The sequence below is a fragment of the Bidens hawaiensis genome, unplaced genomic scaffold, assembly GCF_021521415.1.
Source record: "Bidens hawaiensis isolate Kalapana, Puna unplaced genomic scaffold, B.hawaiensis_p1.1 tig00014720_1, whole genome shotgun sequence".
Taxonomy (NCBI): Eukaryota; Viridiplantae; Streptophyta; class Magnoliopsida; order Asterales; family Asteraceae; genus Bidens; species Bidens hawaiensis.
Genome location: NW_027492291.1, coordinates 163,808 through 184,115, shown reverse-complemented (window position 1 = coordinate 184,115; position 20,308 = coordinate 163,808). Strand labels below are relative to the sequence as shown.

At 34.9% G+C, this 20,308-nt stretch overlaps 1 protein-coding gene and 1 pseudogene across 2 annotated transcripts; both read right to left on the bottom strand.

Moving 5' to 3' along the window:
- Positions 1-1,964: 1,964 nt before the first annotated feature.
- On the bottom strand, positions 1,965-11,284 carry LOC143547451 (protein DETOXIFICATION 14-like; annotated as a pseudogene). The gene is made up of 7 exons (XR_013137771.1): positions 11,119-11,284; positions 7,283-7,520; positions 3,350-4,059; positions 3,201-3,257; positions 2,521-2,759; positions 2,224-2,429; positions 1,965-2,053 (listed from the first exon to the last, which is right to left on the bottom strand). The product of XR_013137771.1 is annotated as a protein DETOXIFICATION 14-like (transcript).
- Positions 11,285-14,304: 3,020 nt separating this feature from the next.
- On the bottom strand, positions 14,305-16,589 carry LOC143547441 (protein DETOXIFICATION 14-like). Its single transcript, XM_077038866.1, has 5 exons — positions 16,540-16,589; positions 16,280-16,451; positions 14,762-15,306; positions 14,597-14,688; positions 14,305-14,312 (listed from the first exon to the last, which is right to left on the bottom strand). The coding sequence occupies exons 1-5, from the start codon at positions 16,587-16,589 to the stop codon at positions 14,305-14,307; spliced, it is 867 nt and encodes a 288-aa protein (XP_076894981.1).
- Between the last annotated feature and the right edge of the window lie 3,719 nt (positions 16,590-20,308).

The window sequence follows — 20,308 nt, the reverse complement described above, 5'->3', positions numbered from 1 at the left end:
CCCGGTAAGGTAGAGGCTATCAAAAACTGGGAAGCACCTAAGACTCCGACTGAGGTGCGGCAATTCCTAGGAGTGGCCGCCTACTACCGGCGTTTCATCGAAGGATTTTTAAAGATTGCTCAACCTCTCACCGCTTTGACTCACAAGGGTACTAAGTACAATTGGGGTGACGCATAAGAATCCGCTTTTCAACTGTTGAAAACCAAACTCTGCAGCGCCCCTATTCTAGCCCTACCCGAGGGAACGGAGAATTTTGAGGTACACTATGACGCATCGATACAAGGTCTCGGTTGTGTGCTGATGCAACTCGAGAAGGTTATAGCCTATGCCTCTCGGCAACTACGGGTTCACGAGAAGAACTACACGACCCATGATTTGGAACTCGGAGCTGTGGTGTTTGCCCTTAAGATATGGAGGCATTACTTGTACGGTACCAAGTTTACCATTTACACCGACCACAAGAGTCTCCAACATATCTACGATCAGAAGGAGCTGAACATGCGACAGCGTCGTTGGGTCGAGCTGCTTAAAGATTATGATTGTGCCATCAAGTACCACCCTGGCAAGGCCAATGTAGTGGCCGACGCTCTCAGCAGAAAAGAAACCGATAAACCCAGGCGAGTGCGAGCATTGCAACTCACGATTCATACCAACTTACCCGATCAGATTCGCGATGCACAACTTGAAGCTCTGAAAGATGATAATCTTCCATCGGAACTCATGCGGGGCATGAACAGGCAACTTGAAACCAAATCGGACGGGGTCCGATATTTTGAGAACCGGATTTGGGTTCCATGGTACGGAGAGTTGAGAACTCTGGTGATGGACGAAGCACACAAGTCCCGATATTCTATCCATCCTGGCTCAGATAAAATGTATCATGACTTAAAGGCGCTTTACTGGTGGCCAAACATGAAAGCCGACATTGCCATCTACGTGAGCAAATGCTTGACTTGTGCCAGAGTCAAAATAGAATACCAGAAACCATCTGGTTTGCTGCAACAACCGGAACTTCCAATGTGGAAATGGGAACACATCTCAATGGATTTTATCACGGGTTTACCTAAGACACCGACGGGATGCGATACCATCCCATGGCCTATGGCAAGGGAGAAACATGAAAGATTAAGAAAATACACGTGTAGGTTGTTGGCATGAAAGATTTCACATCTACCTGTATACTATTAAAGCAAAACATGTTTCACATGTCATTCAACTATAATAGTTAACTAGGATGCCAACTAATACTATTTATATTTATAGAATTACTAACAAAGTTACAAATGTAACTTTAAAAGTTGTATAAAATGAGGTTTTTTAAATATTTATAAATTATAAAATTTTATTTATAATTATTTGTATCTTATGAATCAATAATGTATGTTATTACGTGTATTATTAAATTTAACTTCTTGTTATATTTTTTTAACCACCCATGTATTACACGACTATATCCTAATTTTACACTAAACACGTGTTGCGATAATCTAAACATGTGACGATGGGTGGGGTGGGGTGGGATGGGATCAATTGAAAATATATAGATGATTTAATTATACGTTACTACTTACAACATTTTTAGTGTGAGAGGTTAAAAAATATTTTAAAAAGCATTCATAATTGTGCTTCCAAATCAAAATCAACATCAACATTCTTACAATTTTATATTCCCATTATTATTATTTCATCCATTCATAAAAAAATTTAGATTTTATAATAAACTATTTATATTTCAAATTAGTACTGTAATATGTATTTAAAAATAAGACAAAATACATATAAACATTATAAAACTCAATGAAAGTTACAAAATTTAAAATTCAAATAATACATTTTTAATGATACATAATTAAAAGAATATAAAAAACGAAATAAATTAAACTAATACTTTGGAAAGTAAATGATTAACTAACGTTTGAAAAAAAAAACTAATAAGATCATTTCATGTAAAAGCGTACAAGCGTGAAAATGGTGAGTTTTGAGTTCATCTCAAACTTAATCTATCTTCTGTTGAACATTGTCCCTCAAGTAGCCTCTCCCTAGCCTTCATTGCCTGTATCCATTAATCATAACTACTAGTTAGTTGATGTGACCAACAGAATGTTAAATACACTTTCTAACCTTAAAAGTTAAAAGTATATAATCCTAAATTCATAATGATCTGGTTTTCATAAATATATTCTTAAAAATAGGAAAAGAAAGCGAACGAAGAAAACACAAAACCTGTTTTTCATAACTTGTACAAATTGTTACAACCGTAAGTAGAATAACTTGAATGATGGCGCCGGCTACTATTCCAATCCACAAGCCCTCTCCTTTGAGTGAGGTGCAGAATCCTAATAAAGCAGCAACCGGGATTCCAACAAGATAATAGGCAGCAAGGTTCATGTACGCTCCTAAATGTTGCCACCCCACACCCCTTGCAACACCTATGTCATCGATAATTAAATAACTAAACGACGGTCGTTCATATAAAATATGCAATATAACACACAAAAACATGCATGTAAGTAATATTACCTGAAAGGGTTCCCTGTATACTATCAATTATAATGTTTAAACACAAAAAAGGGGCGATTTTTGTGACAAAATCAACAACTTCCTTATCATTTGTGAAAATGTATCCAAAAACACGCCTACTGGCAAAAACAGTTGTGCTGACTATAGATGTCTCAACAACTGTTATTATCATAATGGCTTTGACAGATGCACGTGCCCCGTTTGGATTCCACGCTCCTAGTTCATTTGAAACTCTCGTGCTGAACAAGAAACACAACCACGTCACCAATATCAACATATTAGTAATTCGCATACTATTGCATACGTATAGATACAATAGGGTTATATATGAACCAAGCTACTCGAGAGCTCTCTAAAAGCTCAAAAAAAATCTAGCCAAGCTTAATTGAGCTCGAGCCTAAAAGTCTGTTATTTATATAGTATATATTTATATGAATTTACGCAACTAATTTATATATATTATGCTAAATAAAAATTATGATAAGATTATATAGAAAACATATTAAAGAGTATATAACTTCATAAATAAATAATAAACAGGCGAGCTCAATTTCTGGAAATAGAGCTCGAACTCTCCTAGGTTAAGCGAGCCAAACTCAAGTCTAGTCGAGCTCGGACTCAGCTTGAATCGTTTACAACCCTAAGATACCCCATTATGATCAAGATAAATATAAACAAACCTCACACCAGCAGCAAATCCAAATGGTATGGCATAAAGTGTATCAATTGTGTTAAGGCTGTTCATGAATTCAACATATGACAAACAAAACAATTATTTGTTATGTTTCATAAGACAAATGTCGTTTAGATAGATACCATACCGGCATACCATATAGCAAGAACCGAAGTTTCAAGCTCGGGATTTGGCAAAAGTCCGGACAACAATACCAAAAGCTCGTATGACCACCATTCGAGGCTGCAAATATTATACACCAAAAAACCATCTAATTAGCCGAATAACGTTCATAAAATATATAAATAGACAAGATTTACCAAATCATGATAGCTGATGGGATAGCAATGCTGAAAAACCGTTTCAATCCCATGAAACACTTCAAGTGAGATCGAAGAACGTGTTTTTTCACACGAAGGTGAGTGCTTCATGTAAAACAAGAGGAATATAACATTTAACCACATGGCGGCCCCCATTGATACCGCGGCCCCAATGTTCCCCATTGCAGTTTTATACACAAGGGCCCAACAAAGAGGAATATGTAGGCACAAAGCAACTGTTGAGCTAGCAAGCATGGGTAATAACATGCTTTGCATTTGGAAGTATCTAATAAGTGGTTGAAGAACCGCGTAAGCAAAAAGCGCAGGAATGAGCCAGGTGATGAATTTCCCGGCTTCATGTGAAATCGAAGCGTTTTGACCTACAAGAATCAATAAAGATCCCGTATATCTCCAAAAGATGGCAAGAGGAATACAAACGATTAAAAGTGAGAAAATAGCAGTGTAAATTAGAGTTCCAAATTTTTTGTATTGCTGATCTCCGTATGCCTGTCCACATAAGGTTTCTAAAGCACCAGACATCCCCATCTGTTATATTAAAAAAATAATAATAAAGAATCATAATAAGTCATTCAAGGTAAATCATGGACGTTAATCTTTTAATTTGATGTTGATTTCTTATTATCTTGATGAGCTTTAATTAACAGTGCTCAACGAATCGAACAAGTGTTGGAAAATTTGTTACGTGTGCATCAGTAGGTTGTTATGACACAACAAATGCACACTAATAGACATTGATGAATGAGATATCGATGTGTGATTGTGTGTATTTGAAAGAAAATACTATAGTGGTGTATCCCACATTGGTGGGATGAAAAACTTGTGTCTTGTTTTTCCTCTATAAATAGAGAGGTAAACTAAGTTGCAACACACACCAAACCTTACACACAACACAAGCATTGTTGTAAGGTTTTTCCAACTTCTTCTTTTTCTTCTACATTTCTGGTTTCTTTTATTCAAACCTTTTTCAGGTTTACGGTTAACTCCGGCAGTACTATTGCTCCGGCTGTTGTACCCTGGGAAACAACGAGTTCTCTTGGGAGACTCGAAATATTGTTTTAAGGGCCCCGTGTTCAACACGATCCTCAGCCAAACCGTTTATATTTTTTTTTTCGTATTGTATTTGGTTTGTTTCTTTGATTCTGTATTGTATTTCAGATTCTTGTATTGTATTGTATGAGTAATAAAACTGTTTGTTAATTTTTTGTTTATTTACTCAATTCACGAATTCGGTTCCTACAAGAAGTACTTGAATTAATTGAATCATTCAAAATTTGAAATTTTGAAGTCGGATTCAAATTCGATTACTGCACTTGAATCGAATTTTCTAGTTTTTCGAGTCCAATTTGAACACTGAACACCTGTAGTTGAAAACTGTTTTATCAAATGTATTATATATGTATGTTATATTTACTAGGCTTTATTATTATTATTTTTTACATGTATCGAAAAGTGAAACAAATATAACGAAATGCTTCATTACAACGGAACAGTCTAATGTAACAATTTGTTACATCTGTTAAACTTTTCGACTCTTGTAAACAAAAATTAAAAAAATCAAGTATATACAACGTACATATGACATATTTGAAGAATAATATAAAAGAAATTGTTGCATCGAGTTCTTAAAAACTTTTTGGGTTCTCAAATTATCCCTCCCTGTATAAATGTGTGTGTGTGTGTAAATTAAAAATAACATGCATGGTTTGAATTCGAATCAAAAATCACATATTTGTACTTGCGTGAAAATTCAAGAACCCAATTAGAATACGAAATTTGAATTCAATTAAAATTTCAAGTTTTTCGAGTCCCATTCAAATACCCATGAGCATCCCTAGCTATGAGACTATTATGGAGCATGGTTAATTAACCAAAAGTGATGTCACGTCATTGCCAGCTAGAACAATGGGACATTAACTTACTAACTCATCAAACTTATGTAATGGAGGGACTTTATCTAACCAAGTTTATAATCATTTGCTAATCATTGTTTTTATTTAAAAAAAAACTAACACTAGTTTAATAAAAAAAAAATCAGCCTAAACTTAAATAAATTATAAGTTACTTCAAAAAAGGATACAACTAAATTAAAAATAAAAACTTATAAATCGACTGGATAGAAATACGACTTCATCTTAAAATAAAGTAACAATAATCAACTTTACAAAATAGAGTACCTAACAATAGACAACTACAATTTTAATCTGACTACAAATGACAAAGTTATGTCTCAAACACATAGTCTATAATAATACGAATACAATAATCTATGTTATAATTACGTTGACTACACTAAACATGTGGAAAGAAGGATATCTGTAACAAAGATTATGTCAACACTTTTAATCAATTTTTTCAAACAACTTTTAATCAAGTAATAACTTTTGCAAGTAATTAATTAAACAACTATACATATAGGATATGTTTGGCAAAGAGCTTTTAGAAGCTTTAAGCAACAAGCTTTTAAGAAAAAACTTATATTTATTGAAAAGTCTTGGTTGGTTGGAGTAGCTTAAAGCTTTTAGGTTATGAGAAAAAGCTTGAAACTAAAAGTCATAACCTAAAAGCTCCAACTAGTAGCGTTTATTAAAAGTTACAAGCTTTTAGCATTTCAAATTTTACAATTTTGGTACTTGAACTTTCATCACTTTTTTGTTAATTTATATAATATTCAAAAACAAACTACCCCCATGACTTTTTAAATGGTTATAACTTTTTTCATACGTTAATATTTCTTTAAACAAATTGCATCATAAAAACGCGCATTTTATTCTCTTTAATTTGAGTATCATATTGTTATACTTCTTTAACTTTAAAAAATTAGCATATTATGTGATTACTTGTTAGGATCAGCAACAGTCGAGTCAGGCAAGCCCATGTCATGTGTAAGACCAACTTAGGGTCAGAACGAGTCGATGCAAAAAGGGCTAATGTAGTTCGGTTCGCGTTGGTACAATTTTGAGTCGAAAATGGTCAAGTCAGAATAGGTTTTGGATTAGAACGGTGCACCGAGCGAGCACCAAACTAATTTTTTTAAAAGCTCCAGCTACTCTGCCAAACAACCATATATTTATAAAAAGCTACAGCTAACAGCTTCCAGCCACCAACTTCCAGCCACCAGCTTTCAGCTACAGCTACAGCTACCAGCTAATTTTGCCAAACATACCCATAAAATTAGTATTTTACCCTGCGCGTTCAGGTCGGATAACGTGTTGGTAATTTGGATCTATTTCCCTTGAGTTACATTGATGCACTAATGTGGATTTAGTTGATTAACATATAAAAAATTAAAATAATTAAAACGACAATTATTTGGTCAAAAATCCGGACATTGGTAAAACCCGAGCGTTGAAACCCAGGCGCTGGTAAGGCGCCGGTAATACCCTGGTGGTAGAAACCAGGCTTTACGACAACGAGTCGATACGAATTTGGTCAATATTGAATACGTTTGTTAGGATATAAGCAACGTTGGCAAAACCCAATCGGTCGGCTTATAACACATAAGAAAATAAGAAATTTAAAACAACATTTATTCGGTCGGTGAAACCAGACGTTGGTAAAACGTTGTCTTTCCCGAGAGTTTTAGCGGTGAGTCGATACAAGTAGCCGTTTAATTATCAAATTAAAAAAAATGACGGAGACCACTTTGATGCCGCCACTTGACCCAATAAGGGCGGCTTAGCAGCACCAAAGTTACCAATTATACTTATTAGTAATAGTAATTTGTAATTATGGAGATTATAGGACTTACCAAAAGGCTGAAGCCGGTGACGAGGGAAAGAGAGACAGCAATGGAGGTGCTAGAGAGAGCGAGTTCGCCTAGATGACCAACCATCATGACCGAGGTAACTTGCAACAAATTTTGCGACAATGTTATTGCGACCATCGGTCCTGCTACAACTCCTAGTTTCTTCATCTCTTCCAGCAACGCTCGCCATGTTAATATCTGGTCGCTTTGTTTTAGTAGCAATCCTTCTTCCATGAAGTCTCTGGCTATCGCTGTTGAATGCAATCTATAGGCTTATTTGTTGTATTCTTGTTTTACAAAAATGTTGGTTCACACTTCACAATAAATGTATAACTTATCAGTGGGCACTCGTGGTGTGCAAAAATATATATGATCTTTATATAATAATATAATTTTTTTTTATCGTTTAGTTTGAGTTGTATTAACATGAGACATGCGAATAATGCTATTTTGTTATATTGACATGCATACAGTATGTAACAATACTTTATTATATTGACATGCTTTTCTAGATGATTGTGTCACCCACATAACAATATATTAGTTCCTAAAAGCATTTCCGATTTATCTTCTTTTTTTTTTAACCAGCAACGACTTTCATTCAAAAACAAACCAAACCACCAAGACAATACAAAACCCAGCAAGAGACTGGGCCACAACTCCAAACAACAATAACAAAGCAACAGAAAAGCAAGACTACAATTCTACACTATTAACACCACCCAACTGAAACTCTGACCACCTTCTCCAATCCGTCATAGAACACCTGGACCGATTAGATAACCACAAGAAAGCTAAGTCTTTAATATCTTCCACCACTTTGTAGATCGAACTGACCTTCCCCTCCAAAAGTTTGTCGTTTCTAAAAACCCAAATCCTCCTAAACGTAGCGAACACGGTCACCAAAATTGCTTCTTTCTTTTCCGGCGGACAAGGCCAGTTTCGAAAGGCTTTCAACATATCTAAAACTCCATTTAAGCTTCCACATACAGGGATTTTTATCCAGAGACATAATTGGGTCCATATTGCCCTCGCAAATGGGCACCGAACTAAAATATGATCTGCATCTTCAACCTGCCCACAGTTGGTACATAAGAGATTGCCAAGCGATACTCCTCTAGAGAATAAAACCGATTTGGACGCAATTTTCCCTTCGATGGCCCTCCAAATAAAAAATGGCACTTTACTCGGCACCGTCTTTAACCAAACGAACGAATAATCAGGATACGAAACTCCCTTAGTAGCCTCCAAATCCTTCCGAACGGTCTTGACCTCGAAAGGATTTCCCGATTCTTGTTTCCAAACCCACCTGCCAAGTTCGTTGGAGATCGAAAAATTTGCCAATGTGTTTAAGAGTTGTTGTAGTTGGGTTCTCTCTTCGTTCGAAGAAGGAATCCTTCTCCATCTCCATTTCCAACACAACTCCGTGCCAGAAGAGTCAAAGCAATCACTAACTTTAGCATTTTTAGAAACTACTAGATTAAAGATGTTCGGGAAGAGATCACAAAACGGACCCATCCCCGTCCAATTGTCTGCCCAAAATTGAACTTTAACTCCAGATCCCACCAGGCACCGAAACAAAGAATGAATATCCAGCCCATATTTAGCAAACTCTTTGTCCAAAGAAGCTATAGTTTTCCAAACACCAACTAGCGATTTCTTAACTGGAACAGTCTTGTACCACCGTGCGTTGCCATGTAAAGCTTCTATTACCGGTATCCAGATCTGATGTTCTTCGTTTTTCAACCTCCACCACCATTTGCTAAGGAGAGCAAGGTTTAGATCTTTGATTGATCCTACACCCAAACCACCACTACTTTTGGCAACTAAAATACGATCCCAAGCCACCCATTTAATTTTATTTTGGAGCCCCGCTCCTCCCCACAAGAATCGTCTTCGGATCCCTTCCATAGTTTTGATGACCTTCTCCGGAGCTTTAAAAAGAGAAAGAAAATAAGTCGGTAAGCTCCCGAGCACCGCTTTAAGCAAAGTTAGTCTTCCTGCAAAAGAGAGAGCTCTAGCCTTCCAAGAGGAAAGTTTAGCTTGGAATTTATCCAACACCGGTTTCCAATGAATAACCCTATTCATATTGGCTCCGACCGGAAGACCAAGATACGAAAACGGCCGCAACACCGACGCCATTCCTGATCCGAAACTCCAATACCGAAAACCCGACTTTTCGCCATGTTAACCTTTAAACCAGTTAAAAGAGTAAAAATCCGAAGGATTCTACTCAGGTTTAAAATATTTTGTTCTGATCAACACCCTAAAAAGACAGCGTCATCCGCGAAGAAAAAATGAGACAAAACTGGGCCGTTACAAGGCAACTTTAACCCCCTCAAAAACCCCAGTGGCAATTCCATAAGCTTGTTAAGAATCTCCATTGCCAACAGAAATAAGCATGGAGAGATGGGGTCGCCTTGTCTAAGACCTCTACACATGTCGAACTCGGTTGACCCATTTAACAACACCGAAGCCTTACAAGAATAAAGAATCCCAAGGATCCACAAAAGCCATTTGGACCGGGGAGACCAAGCCACTAATGAATGGTTTCAATCTGTTAAGCAAAACTTTACTAACCACTTTATGAACGACCCCAATGAGAGAAATCGGCCTGAAGTCGCCCCAACTTTGGGGGTCACGCTTCTTTGGAATGAGAGTCAAAAACGATGACCCTGCGCATCTTGGAATAGACCCATGTGCATAAAAGTGGCCAAAAAAATCCACCAACAGTGGACGAAAATAAGCCCAATAGAATTTGATAAACTCCAAGGTAAATCCATCTGGACCGGGTGACTTATCACCACCGCACTCCAATTTATCTTCTAAGTTTATGTGAGAACAGTTTGTAAATTATAGGGCGGAGTTTTAAGTGGTTGTAAGCGCAAATTACAGGGTAGAGAGAAAATATGTTGTGATTTTTGTAAATTTGGGGAAACTTTGTTTGTCCGTATTTATCTATAATATGAAGTATATAAACAAAAATATAAAAATCCTACATGTCATGATGTGGTCGCTCCCATTTTTTTTGAGTCATCAAATTTGCATGATTTTTAAATTGAGGCTTCTCATGCATTTGACCCGAATTCACAGGTATGAGTCTTACCAAACCCAGATATTTCTTAAACGGGTTATAACATCTCATTAAATTAAAACTTATTCTCACCAAATTATTGATGTGAAAATCCTATAAAATAGGATATACTAAAAATTATTGTATGATTTTATTAAAAAATATTATTTATAATTAAGAAACAATTTTATAGTAATAAAATAAACGGGTATTGGGTCTTATCAAACCCATATAACTTTTAAACCAGGTTATAACATCTTAGTTATTTGTGAAACCTTTTTATAATCAAACTCTAAGTATATTATAAATTTCATTACAATAAATAAAATTAAACCCAAAAAAGTATATAAATATTAAAAACGAGTAATGTAAAACAGCCCCCGTAATACGAGAGATAAAAACTAGTTTTTTAATATTTGTTGAATTGGTTTTGAGTAGAGCAGAGAGAAAACTGTAATAATAAATATATAAAAATATTATTTAATTAAATAGAAGAGAGAAACATAGTGTTCTGCAGTGTAAATATAGAGATGAGGATAATGAGTCGTGAATGCTCTAAAGGATTGTAGGTTCAACCGTGATCCACTAGAAATCAGCCTCATTCTTGTGCTTTTAAAATTAAATTGTTTGTGGTCGTTGCTACTTGCTTACGAGAGGTCACCTCCTTTTCCAACACTTCGTATTATATAAGATTCCATTAAGAAGCAAAAACAAATGGAAGAAACAAAATTAGGTAATTAATACAATAAAGAATTCACAAGGTAACTCGGCAGTATGTACCGGCAGCTGAACGATACCACAAACGCGAGCAATAACCATGGTTCCTATGTCCGCAAAACAAAGAACACAAATTGAATAACCATCTAACATGATGATGCTAACTTAAATTAGAATTACGTAAATACAATGGCACAATAAGTGAAAATAGAGGTAAGAAGAAGAAGGGGAGCAAGTGTGATTATTAAGGGAAAATATCTTCGACAAACTAAGGGAAACATGTCTGATGGTACAATCGTGGAAGAAGCAATGATTAACAAATGTACAAATTCATTAGCAACGCGTACAAGTCATTAAGCAGAAAGGAGGGTTCCAAAAACCTTGCAACGTGCACAATACTATAAAGAAATGAAGTGAATAATAAAGAGTATAGAGAAATCAAATATGAGAATTGTAAATATATAAATTTGTATGATGATTTATCAATTTCAAGTTCATTTTAGTACTTATCTATAAAAACAAATAAAAATATGCTAGACACGCTCAATTAAGGGAAATTTTGAATTAGACCGTGCTACTTTGAAGTCTGATGGTGTTTTTCATAGCCGTCTAAGGGGTTGGTTTACTTGTGGACATGCTTCATTTGCTTTGATCTTCTTCATCAGACACATTTGGCATGGTGCTCAAACCTTGTTTAGAGATGTTTTCGCTGGTACTAGCTCACATTTGGTTGCTCAAGTAGAACTTGAAGCATTCCAAAAACTTGGAGATCCAACTACAAAGAAGACAAGCAACTTGATAATAAACTTTTGATTAGGCGTGTCGTTATGGGTTGCAAATCGAAAAGTGAATAGGCATGGCTTTAAACCCTGACACACATCGCTGAGGTGATAAGAGAAGGGGTTCAAGACATTATTGGGTAACAACAATAAATCTTCAACGCATGGTGGGGTCTAAATGCTAAAGAGATGGAGCTTTAACGGAAGGTCTCATTATCAATACTTTTTAAAACGATTAAAACGTAAATAACAACAATTGATCAATAAAGAATTTGTATTATTGACTTTTTGTATTGAAACAGGTGATTACATGGTGGTCGGCCCTATTTATAGGCTGCCGGAAATCTGTTCCTACCGTCACAACAACACAACATAACAGTTTATTTCTAACTAATGACAATATTTACACAAACTATCTACTAATTACACTTTGCACCCTAACTACACTAACATAACTTTCTAACAGAGTTTATCTATTCAATAATAAACTAAAGAAATATTTAACAAAACTTTAACAAGATCGATGATTATACCAACATTAACGTGGCATGACGTTTTAACTTGGTCTTTAAAGTTCCTCCACAACAATCAACTTAAGGGTTCAAATGGTACCTACAACCTCTTGATTATTATCATTTTATTTTTTAATATGAAACCCAACCTTCCGGTGTAATAATATTTGTTAAATGTTGATAGTTTGATACTATCCCGGTTAACACTCAGATGTTTTCACCTAAAGAATTGCCTAAAATTGTTGGAAAGTCGTCTTCGACTTATGCGACTAGTGGATCGAAAAAGGTGGATTCTGTTCGGGTTATAATTTTGCTATGGTTGTTCAAGGAGCAAACCATTCTTTATGTTAGCCCACCCATAATGCTCACTTCTAAATCTGTTTGAAGGTCTCTTTTTTTGGTGGTTTATGACGTTCTTCACTAACGGTTTAGCATTAAAAGTGCGTGTTACTGACATTTAATGTTGTAGTCTACCGATTTTATGAGTGAGATTCTACTGGGTATGATTGAAAGATCTATTACTTATGTAGTTAGCCTCGATTTTCTCTTATTTAACTCACTTACCTCTCTTTGAGATACGTCAGGGGGGGGGGGTTGCTTTCTGGCATTCGTTTTATAAGAAACTACATGTTTAACTAATAAGTAATAATATCATTTCATCCGAAAACACACTAGTGAAAAAAATCCGAGTTTTAAGTCGACTCAAACTAATCTATATATCTCATGTTGAACATTCTCCCTCTAATAGCCTCGCCCTCGCCTTCAACGCCTGTATCCATTAACCATAACTACTAATTAGTTGAACATATATCATGTGTGACCAACTGAATGTTAAATACACTTTTTAAACCTTAAAACTCTATCCTTAAATCATAATAATATGCTATTCATAAATATAGATAAAAGGAAATGAATGCCGATGAAGATAACACATTTTACCTGTTTTTCATAACACGTAAATATTGTTATAACCGAAAGTAGAATAACTTGAATAAACGCCCCAACTAATAGTCCAATCCACAAGCCCTCTCCTTTGAGTGAGGTGTAGAATCCTAATAATGCAGCAACCGGGATTCCAACAAGATAATAGGCAGCAAGATTTGCGTACGCCCCTAAATGTTGCCACCCCACACCCCTTGCAACACCTATTTCATCAATACTCAAATAACCTTTCATACACATATATGTCTAGTTATAAACCAAAAAAAAATGAATGGAAGTAATATTACCTGAAAGGATTCCTTGTATACTATCAATTATAATGTTTAAACACAAAAAAGGAGCAATTTTTGTGACATAATCAACAACTTCCTTATCACTTGTGAAAATGTATCCAAAAACACGCCTACTAGCAAAAACAGTTGTGCTAACTATAGTTGTCTCGGCAATCGTTAGTATCATAATGGCTTTGACAGCCACACGGGCCCCTTTTGGATTCCCGGCTCCTAGTTCATTCGAGACTAGTGCTGGACAAGAAATGCAGCCGCAACAAAAAAAAATTTCAACATATTAGTGTTATACATACAATAGCGTACATATATATAGATACAAAAGGAATATGGTGTAAACGAACTAAGCTAACTAAGCTACTCATGACTTACTTGAGATCTATTAGCTCGAATGTAGCCAAGGTTAATCAAGCTCGAGCCTAGCTCGTGAGCCACTAGAGTCTGTTATTTATATTATTTTTTATTTGAAATATATTTATAAAAAATTATAAAATAATATATATTACGCTATATGCATATTATAATTAAATTATATAAACACTAATTTTGAATGTATGTAAATTAAATAACAAATAGGCCGAGCTCAAGCTTGAAAATTACTCACGAACCGAGCTCGAGCTTTATAAATAAAGCTCAAAATGAGATGAGCTCGAACTCTCTTAAGTTAAATGAGCCAAACTCGATTCTAGTCGAGCTCGGACTCGGCTTGGCTCACTTACTCCCCTAAGATACCCCCATTATAAAGATAATTATAAACGAACCTAACGCCAGCAGCAAATCCATAAGGTATGGCATAGAGTGTAGAAATTGTGTTAAGATTGTTCAAGAAATAAATAAATAATCATTATTTTTTTGTGTTTCAAATCATGAATTCAACATATGACAAACAAAATAGTCATTTGCTATGTTTCATGAGACAGATGTGGTTTTGATAGATAGATAGATAGATAGATAGATAGATAGATAGATAGATAGATAGATAGATAGATAGATAGATAGATAGATACCATACCATATAGCAAGAACCGACATTTCAAGCTCGGGATGTGGTAGAAACCCAGACAACAATATCAGAAGCTCGTAAGACCACCATTCAAGGCTGCAAATATTACAAATAGAAAAGCGATCCAATTAACCGAATAACTTTCAATATAATAATAGACAAGATTTACCAAATCATGACAGCTGACGGGATAGCAAAGCTGAAAAACTCTTTCATCCCATGAAACACTTCAAGTGAGATTGGAGGACGCGTTCTTTCACACGAAGGCGAGTATCTCATGTAAAATAAGAGGAAAACAATGTTTGACCACATGGCAGCCCCCATCGACACTGCAGCCCCAATATTTCCCAACGCGGTTTTATACACAAGTGCCCAACAAAGAGGAATGTGTAGGCACAAAGCAACTGTTGAGCTGGCAAGCATGGGTAATAACATGCTTTGCATTTGGAAATATCTGACAAGCGGTTGAAGAACCGCATAAGCTAAAAGTGAAGGAATGAGCCAGGTGACGAATTTGCCGGCTTCATTTGAAATCGAAGCATTTTGACCGACAAGAACGAGTATTGATCCAGTGTATCTCCATAAGATTGTGAGGGGAATGCAAACGATTAAAAGTGAGAAAATAGCAGTGATTATTAGAGTTCCAAAAGTTTTGTATTGTTGAGCTCCATAAGCTTGTCCACATAATGTTTCCAAAGCACTAGACATTCCCAACTGTTATATTCATAAAAAATTAAAAAGGAAGAACAAGAAAAGAATCATATTAGGTCAATTTAAGGTGAACCATGGTTGTTAATCTTCCAATTTGATGTTGACTTCTTATTATGTTGATGAGCTTTAATTAGCATTGTTCAACGAATACTTGAATTAATCGAATCATTCATCATCATCATCATCATCATCATCATCATCATCATCATCATCATCATCGTACCCAGTATATCCCACCAATAGCAAAGCTATGGTAAGGTCTGAGGAGGGTAAGATGTAGACAGCCTTACCTCTACCCTTTAGGAATAGAGAGGCTGCTTCCGATGAGACCCCCGGCTCGATAGTAGTTTTGCATCAAGCCTTGGACATAAGGCACATAACACTCAACCATCGGGACACCGCCGATTGGTGCATGTACCCTTGTTTTTCGGCTATCAACGCCACCACATGATGCCTGATTAACCTTCCGTCACTTTTAACGTTATTTTCACGAGATTAGTAAAATAACGTCAAAATTAGTGCAATTTCACTTTTGCCCACCCGAATCATTCAAATTTTGAAAATTTGAAGCCGGATTCGAATTCAATTCAAATATTTTGAAGCTAGATTCGAAATTTGATGACTGAACTCAAATAAAATTTCGAGTTTTTCAAATCTAATTCGAACATTGAACAGTGAACACCATAGTTGACAAATTACTCTTGAAATCAAATAACAAACCATAGTAACATACTAAATTAACAATAAATTAAATAAAGAAACTTAAACCTGAGTACTAGATTAGGGGTATAGATAAAAAAATGTGGAAAGAAGGATAACTGTAACAAAGATTATGTCAACACTTTTAATCAAGTTTCTCAAACCATTTTAAATGTGAATAAGTTCATGTGTTAATTACTTTCACACTTTTAATCAAGTTTCTTAAAGAAAGATTGCAAGTAATCAGTTATATAATTATAGAGATTAGAGAACTGACAACGAGGCTGAAGCCAGTGACGCCAGAAAGCGAGATAGCAATGGAGGTGCTAGAGAGAGTGAGTTCGCCTAGATGACCAACCATCATGACCGAGGTAACTTGCAACAAACATGTTTGTTCACATTTCACAATTAATGTATAATTTACGAAAAAAAGTTTAAAATAGGAAAAACTTTAAGTGTGAAATGATTTCTAGAAGAGAGAAAAGTTGTTGATGGTAATTAGAAGATTTGTTTTTTGAAGCGGCGGTGTATGTAGACCCTGTCAGATTTTGTCTGCTGAGTTGGACGATTACCAGGGGTTCCGTCATTTCAAATGACGGATCTGATATATTTTATTTGTGTTCCACCATTTAAAATGGCGGATGTCAATTTATGTGATCCGCAACCACGTTTTGGCTGGCAAATAACAATTACCAACTTAGGCTACCCCTATATGTCAAAATGTATATTAATTGACATCCGCTATTTGTAATTGAGTGAATTAAAATGCCAGATGTGAAAGTGTAATTGAGTAACTAAGTTGACAACACCACTACATTTTCTTTTTATTATTTATTATTTTCCTAATAACATTATTTAAAAAATTAAAAAGTTTAATATTAAGAATGATTTTCTTATAAAAACACTAATATATGTAAATTTAAAAATAAATTATTTTTCTTTTTATTATTTATTGTTTTTTGAAATATCATTATTTAAAAAAAAATATAAAGTTGAATATTAAGAAATATTTTTTATTAAGAACACTAATATATGTAATTATAAAAAATAAACTTTGAAATGGCCGATGCCCTGGTAATCGTCTAACTCAGCAAACAAAATCTGACAGGGTCTATAAATTGACATCCGCCATTTAAATGTCCAATTTGTTTTCCATAATTAGCTGCTACAAAACTTAGTAGTGGTCAATATTCACTGCCGTTGTTACAGAGTTTCATACGGGTATGTTTGGGGGTCGAGTACTTTGATGATGAGAATGAAACAAGTGACCCACTATGAATGAAGGAGATGAGGGCAACATGGTAATTGGAACTTTTTTCTTTTCCTTTCTCTCCTATTCCGTCCGATTTGGAAAGAAATCAAATACCTTCATTTTCTTTCTTATTTTTTTTTCTTTCTATTTCTTTCCATCTTTAAAAAACTACGAAACCAAAGATTAGTGTCTAATAGATTTATGAAAATAATAATTCACAATATCACTTTTGATTCCTATTTATTAATTTAATTTATATGTTATACGTGCATCTCAGACTCCATTCGATTCAATATACTTAGGCGTATGCTTAATAATCATTTTGCTATTTTTGAGAATCTAACATTTTTAGTTCTGAGAAGTTTATACACAGTTGAGTTGTCACTCTTATATGATCTTTAAATATCAATAAAATCAAGAGTTGTATATTAATTTACATAAACAAATAACTTAAGTTTGTTTTTAGCTCATGTTGTTCTAACAATTTTAAGATTTCAATTTCATCTATTATTTATCAATTGAAGATGCTTTATTTCTAAATTATTCATATTAATCGGTATATCTTTACCATCTGATTATGTATATTATTTCATAATTTTCATTTTTGCATTGAAAACAATTTTTTTTTTATCAATTTTTGTTTCAGGTTCTGACCCATTTAAGACATTCGTGTTGTATTGGAACCGCTAGAAAATTAACAAAACAAAGGACGAGTGAAAATGCATATGCACATGATAGAAAATCCATTTAATGTAATTTTCTTTTGTTTGAAAAGATACATGTGTAAACATCTGTATCTTCGGCGTTTGTAATGTGGATTTGAATTAAGATTTGAGCAAACGAATAATTCTTACATACATTTTTTCTTAATATACACATGTGTAAACTTAATAAACCTTTATCTACCTATACTAATAAAAGAAAATAATTCTTAACACATGGAATTCTAGGTTAATTTTTACTATCAAATTCCCGTCAAAATCATTTCTCTTCTATTGATAAAAAAAAATCTTGGTTCTAAATATAGTATTGAATATAAATTTAACATACCGTATTAATTGGTCAATCTTCATTGATTTAATTATTAACTAGGTTATTAACCCGTGTACGACACGGGTGGAAATATTGAAATTTTTGAACAAATACATGTCATTTGAAAGGGCAGCATAAGTTGTTATATGTTATTCAGGACAACAACATACTTTAAGTTGTAAATAATATTTGTACGGAAACAAATGATTGTGAAATACAAAGATAAACCTAAATAACATTCAAATTACAGTATTTGAAAACATAATCAAAAGTTAAAAATGTAAAATTCATAAGCTATTAAAAAGACTTCCTTATGAACCATATTGATTCTTTATTTGTAACTTTATCTTCTTGTTTTAATAAAAATTTTAACACCACTCTTCGCTTTTGATAAAGCTACATAGAGTTGTCCATGTGTAAACACCGGGTCTCTGAGATATATGTCAACTTTTGCTAGAGATTGACCTTGACTTCTATTAATGGTCATTGCAAAATGTAACATCCAAAATATTCTAATAATAAATAAAGAAAGTTGCGTTAAATTGCCGTGTGTTTAATAATATTAACTAACGTCTAATATGGAAAAGATCATAGACTTAGATTAATTAAGATGGGTTAAATGAGAATGGGCCTTAGGTCCATGGGCTTTAAGAGATATAAATATCCCCTAAACCACCATAAAACCCTAAACCTCATTTCATTCCATCTTAATCTCTACACACTCCAAACACACACACACACCATATACGGCCGGCCTAGAGGGAGAAACGAGCAAGATCCGAGATAGAGTAAACGTTAGTTGGTATTAGATCTTATTACACGAGATCTAGAGTGCATAAACAAGCTAACCAAGATCGAACGAGCGCTAAAGGTATGTTCTTGACCTTTAAAGTTTACGTAGTATTGAACGTTTTTACCTTAAAGGTCCAAGCTTTATAGTATATACGGGATATATATACGAACGAAAACGGTTAGGGAACGTAGTGGGTGATGTCGAACCATAACAAGGGTATTAAAATCGCCAAAATGCTTGATAAAAACCAAACCCGTAGCTGAACTGGGCAACTTCGCCTGCAAAGCCATAACTTCGCCAAGTTAACTTCGCCTGGCATAAGTTCGCCCTTGACAACTTCGTCTGGCATAAGTTCGCCCTTGACAACTTCGCCTGGCATAAGTTCGCTTAAGGTGTAACTTCGCCAAGTTAACTTCGCCTGGTGTTAAGTTCGCTTATTGTTAAGTTCGCTTAATGATAAGTTCGCTTAATGATAAGTTCGCTTAACACTAAGTTCGCTTACAGTAAGTTCGCTTAATGTTAAGTTCGCTTAATGATAAGTTCGCTTGAGTTAGCAAAGTAGAAAATAAATGAAAAACCTAATGAAAAATGTGTTAAGACAGTTAATGGAAATAAAATTTTTCCAAGCTGACCTGGCAGCTCGACCCCAGCCAGGGGCGCTGCCCCCGGACCCCCGTTTGTTGGGGTTATATAAAGATAGAAATACAACATGAGTAGTAGTAGTTAATTGATACATGTAAATATTATACAGTTAGTCGTGCACAGCTCAAGAAGGGAATAACGATTAACGGAGAGCGTAACAGGATTCAGGTGAGTTTCTAGCCCCATTTATGTGTTATGTTTTCGGGGCTGTGTGCATACTCAATATGTTTGTTAATACGCTTATCCTAAGAGATAAGTGTATGCCTTATGTGAATGATGTGATATGTATGAATGATGGCTTGATGGTACGTGAACGATCTTCGGATATTGCACGTACTGTCAGGTTGTAACGCTATGTATAAGGTAAGTATGATATGTATGCTTATGTGTATGAACGTGATAAAGTTAATAAAGGAAGGAAAGGATGGTTGTATGGTTGTACGGTTACGAAAAGGGTATCGAGCCCTAATAATACTCGAGGTATGATGTATGGTTGTATGGTAACGAAGAGGGAATCGAACCCTACTAATATTCGAGAACTAGGGAACCGAACCCTACTAATATTCGAGGAAAGAGGGTACCGAGCC

Excerpts from the sequence above, each read along its gene's own strand:
- LOC143547441 (XM_077038866.1), bottom strand. The coding sequence starts at position 16,589 with ATGACGGAACCCCTGGTAATCGTCCAACTCAGCAGACAAAATCTGACA. Across the intron at positions 15,307-16,279 it reads TCACTGGCTTCAGCCTCGTT|TTGGGAATGTCTAGTGCTTT; the intron begins GTCAGTTCTCTA and ends TGAATATAACAG. Across the intron at positions 14,689-14,761 it reads CCGTCAGCTGTCATGATTTG|CCTTGAATGGTGGTCTTACG; the intron begins GTAAATCTTGTC and ends TAATATTTGCAG.